The following is an 8,740-nucleotide window of genomic DNA, read 5'->3' on the forward strand; positions in this document are numbered from 1 at the left end:
TGATGCTTTGCTTGCATAGAATAAGATTATCACTCAACAATTGGAGAATTTGATGAAGAAATTCTCTCAATTGAAAAAGGAATTGCAGAATGTTTCAGAGGTTCAACAAAAACCCTATGAATTATGTGGTGGTGATCATATCAATGGTCAATGTGCTTTTCTAGTGGAGGCCCAAGAAGACGTCAACTATATGGGCAATCAATTTCGCCAAGGTAATTTCAACCAAGGGGGAAACCTCACCCAAGTATGGGTCAAGGTCAATTTGGGCAATCTGGGCAAGCAGGACAATTCAATAGACTACCGCAGCAACAATCACAATGGCAACAAATATCTGCATTATCTGATAGAACTTCAAAGCTCGAAGAAACCTTTCAACAATTTTTGCAGGTAACTATCTCCAACCACAAGAGAACTGAAGCTGCAATTAGAAATTGGGAGATACAGGTTGGCCAATTGGCTAAGAAGTTGGAGGATATGCCTGACAGGAGTTTTCGGGCTAATACTGAGTTTAAAGTGAAAATTTTTGAGAAAAGTGAAAAAGTTCTTCCTTATCCGAAGGAGAGTGATAAAATAGAGAAAGAGAGACAATATGAGTGGTTTAAAGATATCTTAAGACAATTGCAGATTACTATACCTTTGACCGAAGCACTGCAGTACTTTCCTGCTTATGCAAAGCACATGAAGCAATTCCTCACGAAACAGAGATATTTAGATGAGGAGACTGTGGATGAAAAGGGAGATTGCAGTGTTATTGTGAAGAAACCACTTCCTCTAAAAGTGAAATATCCAGGAAGCTTTACTATTCCTTGCGTCATTGGGAAGGAGAATATAAGGAAGGCCTTAATTGAGTTAGGGTCAAGCATTAATTTGATGCCCTTATCTATGCTCAAAAGGATTGGTGGTCTTGAAGTCAAGCCAACAAAGGTGACTTTGTTTATGGCGGATGAGTCTTCAAAGAAACCCTATGATGTAGCGGAAGATGTTGTGGTTTTTATATACAAACTTAAATTCCTGGTGGACTTTGTGGTGATGGAGATGGAGGAAGATGAGAAGATCCCAATTATTCTTGGAAGGCCGTTTATGAAAACGGAAAAAACAATCATCAATGTGGATGATGGGATGATACTGCTTCAAGACCGAGAGGAAAAGGTGATCTTTAATGTCTTCAAAGCTGAGCAGCAGATTCAAGAAAAGGAGACTAATCATAAAGCTGCATGTAAGGATGCACCCGTGACTAGCCATAAAGCTGCAAAGTCGGTCATCAAAGGTAAAAATTGTTTCTTGTCACAGGATAGGGAAGAAGAAAAAGATGACAAAGGAAGGATGCTTCATGATGACTTGTTGGATGCACAATTCAAACATGGTTAATCTGTAAGATTCAAGAACAAGTTGTGGGTTGTGAAAGACTTCAAAGAGAATGAGGTGATAGAAATTGACGCTCCATATTCAAGATGAGTCAAGAAGGTGGACTGAAAGCAATTGATGAGTTGGTGTGATGAAAGCAAGAGTTGAAGTATTAAGGAGTTGGAACTCAAGAAGAGATGGAAAAACATAAATTAGTTTAGGGGCCCTCAACGCCAGAGTACACTGTCTCACGCTTGGTTGCCCTTTTTCTAGAGCCCTTAGCGTAGGATGCACCTTGCTCGCGCTTGGGTGCCCTTTTCAGGGGCGCTGAGCGCCACTCCCTCGAGTCGCCCACGCTTGCTTGCCCTTTGAGCTGACCCTAAGCGCCAGTTCTGACTCGCACACCACCTCAGCGCCCTAAGTGGGGCGTTGAGCGTTAGTCTCGTGGGCTTGAACCCATTTTCTGTTATTTTTATGTTCTATTTAAGGACTTGGATGTCCTAGGGTTCATATATTTGGACGGAATAGGCATAAAAACAAACTCTTTGATCCCTCGGAGGCGGATTTGGATGCGGAAGCTCCTATCTTCAATTTCTAGGGTTTTATCTTTCATTCTTTTCCATTATTCATCTAGTTTCACCAAGTCAATGGTGAACTAAACTCTATTTGTTGTTGGAGAATGATGTAACCTTTGTAAACTCTCATGTATTGAATTGATTCTTGATTATGTATGCTTCTTTCATTAATTGTTAGGGTAATTCTTCTTCGCGTACTGCTTGCTTTGTTTAACTCATTCGTTAGCATGATATATGATTTGCATAAGTACCGGAAGGTATGATGGGTGTAACACTCCATACAAATTTTATTGCAAATAAATTCAGTATAGACTAGGAAGTGACTCCTAGGTTGTCTCTCAAGGACCAAATGTGGTTCGAGAATTAGGTCAGACACATAGTGAGGGGGGTTGGTGAAGAGTTTGTGAATGCAAATGAACTAAATTAAAACACGAATATAAACACTGATGTAAACATAGAATTAAAACGGTTGGTCACTAATTCAATTACATGCTTCCAATCACAGATTAATGACAATTACACACTACTCTGATCCAAATCGAACATGAATCACCCAACTAAGCGAAGGCTAATCCGGTCTTCAAAATTACAAACTAAGCGAATTCAATGCACAAATCCAATCAGTCCTACACCATACAGCCTAATCAACTAAGCGAAGATTAAGCACCGATTAGGCAACTAAGCGTATACCCAATCGCAAGCACAAAACAGATTGAATATTGAGCCAAATCAGAGCAGTGACATGACAATTAAAGTGCAAGAGTCTCATGAATAAAATACTCTAACCTCTAATCCAACATGAATGAATCAACTAAGCAAAGACCAATCATGCTATCATAACCGCGAACTAAGCGAACGCAATACACCCATTCCATCCAATGTGTTCTATACAGATTGATCGACTAAGCGAAGATGCAATCACCAATTGGGCAACCAAGCATATACGCATTGCAAGAACACAATCAGATTTCATAGAATGCCAGGTGATGAGTGCATATTTATGCCCACATTTATGCTTTAAAACTCAAATTTTTGATGACATAATTGTGCTTAAATGGTTGATTTTAAATGAATTTGTAATGATTGGAATTGTTGGGTTTGGGAATTAAAGAGACGTAAAAAGTGAGTTTTAGCGCATAAATTATTCTTGGATGTTCTAATGTTTATTTGTGCAGTTGAGAATATAAGTTATATTGGTTCAAATGGCAATTCAAGGCCCAAAATCATATTTTATTTGCAAAGTAATATACAAATGTGCCAAAATGGCAGACTTTATCCTTACACCTCCTAAAATTCCTACATACACTCCTATTTCTGAAACAGGCCAACAACCAAGCCCAAACACTAAGCCTTTTCTCCTACACCCCTAAATTTCCTTACCCATACCCCTCCTAAGCCAAACTCCATCAGATGTTGCCACGTGTCCAAATCCTCCACTAACATATCAAACCGTCCAGATGATGCCACATCAGTCATCCTTTCACTAATCAGTGAGCCAATCAGGTTTTGCCACATCACCATCCATGACACCTCAGCCCTAACACATGAGCATCATCTTCCACCCACTGAAACCCTAGCCACCGTTCCGCTTCCGCCACTCCCGCCAATGTCGCAAGTCGTTGCCACGGCCAGAACATCATCTCCTTCCTTTCTCGCTGGCGCATCAACGGACCACCATGGTGCCTCAACCAAGACGCCGCGACATCACCGTGAAACCGCGATCCAACTCTCCATCCGCGCCCCCACCATCTCCAACCTTGCCGTCAACCTCCACCGCGACCATCGCTCCACCATGTCGCGCATCTCCTCCATTGACCCAAGCTCTGCACCGCATCATCCGCAACCTCCGTTCATCTTCTCCATTCTCGGAACCCAATCACGATTCTGCCATGGATGTCGCGTCGCCTGATGGAAGCAGCTTCACTCTTCAAGAATGAGCAGCTTTTCGGACCAGAGGTGGCAGCGGAATTGGAAAACGCAGATGTAGTTGGAGGCGCACGGAAGGTGTTTGATGAATTGTCTGGTGCGGTTTTGGAGTGTGTAGGCAGAGGTTCTAGCTCAGACGGCCTTCCAAGAGGGAAGGAAGCTAGAGGATAAGTGTGCTAAGAAGGCACAAGTCAGTGAACTTGAAGAAGAAGTGGCTGGAACCAATTCAACAGCATTTCTTTATACAATTCAAGTTAACTTTTACAATGAATTAAGCTCCCTTTTATAGGAAGAGAAGCTTGAGAATGTGGAATGTATTCTGCATATTTACAATGTGCATAAGCCAAATGAAAATGTGCAGAATGTTGTTGGCCGTGTGTTGCACATGGAAAATGTGCTCATGTGAAGAAGCTTGATGGTTTGGCTTGTGTTCCACGTGAGAAACATGTAAAATGTGGCTGGTTGCATGTTTCACATGGACAATCTTGGTGGCTGCATAATGGACATGGAAAATGTTGAATTTACTCTTTCAAAGGTGCTACACGGTTGGTTGCACAATACTTTCTTCTTGGCCTCTTTGCTTGGCAACTTTCCTAGGCACCTTCCAACCTTATTAATGTCCATCTTCTTGTGATAGGCCCAATGGTGCTAGGCCTTCTTGTATCATCCCCTTCCCCTTGGAAAGGATTTGTCCTCAAATCTAATGGTGCTTTCGAAGACTTATTTTTGTTAGCTTCATAAGGGTTCCTCCTGGGTCAAATATCCATCTGCAATAAGCATCAAACATATCTTTAATTAGTTTTCTTTGACCCAATAAGATATATAAAAGAATATGTGTAGAAGAAGGTTTCCAAATTTTGAAATTTTTAATTTTAATATAACAAAGAAACCTTTCTTCATTTGAAATTTTATTTGTATCTTGAGTTATTGGTAACCATAAAGGTAACCATAACCCAAGTTGGAACTTTGCATGTGTTGAAAGTGATAACATTTTTAAAGATGGAGTGGCCAATTCTTTGAAAGAAAAGTGAAATTTTGAAAATTCAAATATAAATGGAGAAAAGTGAGAGAATAGAAAACCTCCCCTTAAGAATCTAGCTTCTAGGGTAGGAGGAGATGTTGCCTTTATTTGCCTTTTCTTTTCTTCCATTATTCTTTCAACTTCTTCCTTTTCTCTTCTTTGTGCTTCTTTTCTCTCTTTCTCTCTTCTTTCCTCTTCTTCTCTTCTTTCTCTTTCTTCCTCTTTTCTTCTCTTGTTTTCTTCTTCTCTTTTCTCTTGCTCTCTTCTTTTCTCTTCTTCTCTTCTCTCTCTTTCTTCCTCTTCTCTTCTATTTCGTTCTTCCTCTTCTTTTCTTTCCTTTTCTCTTCTCTCTTTTTCTCTTTTCTCTCTTATTTCTTGCTTTTGTTTTTCTCTTTTTAATCTCTCAATTCTATATTTGCTTGTCTCTTCCCATAGCCTCCTAAGTTTTTCTAGAAACTCACTTTCCCTACGGGAGAACCCACTTAAATTTTGAATGAATGACTCACCTTTTCTAATAAGCTCTCTCATAAGTTCTAAGTTTCTTTCAATTTCTCGAGGCACAAACTTTCTTCTCATACAAGCTTTCAATTCATTCCAATCATAAATGGGATATTTTCTACCTATCTTAACATGATATTGCCTGTCATCCCACCACTCTCTTACATGCTTTTTAAAACTAGAAGTGTAAAGACTAAGAATATAAGATTCACTATCTCTAGAATAGAAGGATTCAGATTTACTTTTTCTCACCATGAATGAATGCATGCCATCAATTTCCTTTTCCCAAGCTAGGTATGTTAATGCACCAATATCATCACCAAAGAATGGAATACTTTCACTAGCTTGTTTATACAAATCATCTTCAATCCTATCAAATTCATAAGATGAACAAGACTTCCTTCTAGCTTTATCATGTTCTCTTTTGATGCCTTTGTAACTAAGTTGCTTATCAAAATTAAAATTCCTAGAAGACCTATAGGACTCATAACAAGACATCAAAACTCTTTAAATTTTTGTGAAGGATTTCTAGAAAGGTTCTAGAGGTAAAATTAACCAAATAGCTCCCAGGAAGGAGAGGTGAGTCTCAATGGACAAGCTTAAGAACCTTGTCCTTCCTAGCCAGAGTGTCTTTGGTTGTTTCTTACCTTAGTTTCTAGGTAGAAATCTTTCAAAAGCGTTTTAAATGCAAGATGAAATGCACCTAGAAACCAAATGAAGGTTTATCTATATGAAACGCGCTCCTAAGTACCACGGAGACTTAAAACATAAAAATCAATAAGCAAAGTAAAGTAAAGCAAATGAAAATGAATGAGACACGACCCTAAGTGAAAGTGCAAATGACACCTGGAGCCACTTGACACACTTTCACACTAACAAGTGGAAACTAAACTATTACAATGTTCAATGGTGCTCTTGGAATTGCTTGAAAAGCATTTTTCCAAGTCACTTTAAGTTGCAAATGAGAAATAAAATTTAATGACACTACAAAGGTTCCGTGATACCAAGCCAAAATTACAAATAAAATGTTTACAAAAGTAGCAAAGCCAAGTGTGGCTGCTGTTTCACAAAGTGCTGGTCCAAAATCATGAGCAAAAAGGTGGTATGGTTGCTGAAACTGCTGCTGAAATTGGTGCTGGAACAACAAGAAAGAAGTGCACTTGAAGTCCAAGCTTGTGGCCTTTTTAACACCTCATCCACTTCCTAAGATGCTACCCCCTTGGAGCAAGGAATCTGAGGTAAAACCAGCTGCACCAATTCGTCACAACACCCAAAACAAACACCAAACAGTCAACAAAAACCAACTGCTGCACCAGAAATGTATTTTCGCAGAACAGATTTTGGGCACAAATTAGAAGCCAAACAAGTTGAATCCAAGTGAACTTAAGCTTTGAAACACAGGAGGGACACTAAAGGAACCTAGGAGAGGCACTAGAACAGATTAAACAAGTAAGAAAAGACTCAAAACAGTAATGAACTTGTGTGCTTCGAAACTGTTTGATAAAATTCAAAACTGTTTGACAAAATGCCACAAAGAACAGTAGATTTTGTATTTTCTGGTTTTTGACCTTTCACATCTGGATTGCAGGGTTTAGATTGCTTTTTATGATTGCTATACACTTGCATAAGCATATAAATGTATTTGGAAACTTAAACCCAGCTTTTGCCAATCCAATAATGAAAATTAAAAGTATTTCAAATGTCAAACAACAACAAAAATGCTTACTGCACCAGAAAGTGGTGTGAAAATGGTGGTTTTAGGGTCAAAATTGTTTGGCAGTGGTGCAAAGGCTTAAGTGAGACATCAAACAAGTGTATATCATCATTGTGAACATGTTTAATTTCTGAAACAGCACAGAAACATTCTACATCCGAAAATGAATGTTCCACTTCCAATTTTAAGAAAAAAATGATGGTTTAAATGGTGATTTGCATATAGGCATCTTAATGACCATTTGACCAGGGCACACAAGTTTCAAATGACAAAATACACTTGCTCAATTGTTCAGAATGCATAGAAATAGCCAGTAGATTCGTATGACAGTAGCAGTTGCCAAAATTCAAGAAAATTGGACCAAAACTGCATCAGATTTGAAAACTAAGTGGAATCAAAGCTGGAAAGCACAAACAAAGATTATGAAAGTCCTAATTGACTAGATCTAGCTTTAGAATATGAGCTAGCAGAGATTAGGTGACCTAAAACACAGCAAGGAAATGAAGCACGGTGCATAACTTGGATGAAACAGTAACAACACTTTGTTGCAGCATTTTGAACGACTCAACCATACTTTTTGCAATACAGTGATTAATATGAGTTGCTACACCTTTAGCAATGCTTAACAACACCAAAGAGACTTGCACAAGGCTTAAGAAGCAAGAAATTTGCACTGTAACAGATTCAAACTAGTGCACCAGAGTTGGAAAGTTATGCAGAATTTGTAAAACAGAATCAACTTGTTGTCAATGATTTAGCTCATGTGATCAAAGCTAGACAATGTCTCATTGCTTTATATGATCCATGTATAGCTATCAGTGCATTGAACTCATTTAAAACGAAACAAATTATAGGCTGAACAGAATCAAACATTTGACAGTGAAAAACAGCAAACACTTGCACAAAACTGGACAAAACTTGGAATGATGATTAAGCTGGATTCAAACGAAAATTAAAGAAGTTGCACCGATTAAAATGGAAAACAAACACTAAGGAACAGTGTATGAACACAAACAGCAAGCTCAAGTACAAATTAAGCCAAACAGAATTGAAAAAAACATTCAAAAACAGCATGACAGCAGAACAACACAACATGGACAAACTGGAAATGAATGAAAGAGCAACTTAGCTCTTGCAGTGGCAGCGTGGAAACCTGGCTCTTGATGCCAAATGATGGAAGCAGCTTCACTCTTCAAGAATGAACAGCTTTTCGGACCAGAGGTGGCAGCGGAATTGGAAAACGCAGATGTAGTTGGAGGCGCACGGAAGGTGTTTGATGAATTGTCTGGTGCGGTTTTGGAGTGTGTAGGCAGAGGTTCTAGCTCAGACGGCATTCCAAGAGGGAAGGAAGCTAGAGGATAAGTGTGCTAAGAAGGCACAAGTCAGTGAACTTGAAGAAGAAGTGACTGGAACCAATTCAACAACATTTCTTTATACAATTCAAGTTAACTTTTACAATGAATTAAGCTCCCTTTTATAGGAAGAGAAGCTTGAGAATGTGGAATGTATTCTGCATATTTACAATGTGCATAAGCTAAATGAAAATGTGCAGAATGTTGTTGGCCGTGTGTTGCACATGGAAAATGTGCTCATGTGAAGAAGCTTGATGGTTTGGCTTGTGTTCCACGTGAGAAACATGTAAAATGTGGCTGGTTGCATGTT

At 38.9% G+C, this 8,740-nt stretch overlaps 1 protein-coding gene across 1 annotated transcript; it reads right to left on the reverse strand.

The window, feature by feature from the left end:
• Positions 1–4,545: 4,545 nt before the first annotated feature.
• LOC148191015 (uncharacterized) lies at positions 4,546–8,313 on the reverse strand. The gene has a single exon (XM_088102461.1). The coding sequence runs from the start codon at positions 5,860–5,862 to the stop codon at positions 4,546–4,548; it is 1,317 nt and encodes a 438-aa protein (XP_087958587.1). The 5' UTR covers positions 5,863–8,313.
• Positions 8,314–8,740: the final 427 nt, after the last annotated feature.

The sequence above is a fragment of the Vigna umbellata genome, chromosome 11 (genome assembly GCF_029865625.1).
Source record: "Vigna umbellata cultivar VRB3 chromosome 11, Vumbellata_1.0, whole genome shotgun sequence".
In the NCBI taxonomy this organism is placed as follows: domain Eukaryota; kingdom Viridiplantae; phylum Streptophyta; class Magnoliopsida; order Fabales; family Fabaceae; genus Vigna; species Vigna umbellata.

Coding starts and splice junctions, on each gene's coding strand:
- LOC148191015 (XM_088102461.1), bottom strand. CDS start 5,862: ATGTCTTGTTATGAGTCCTATAGGTCTTCTAGGAATTTTAATTTTGAT.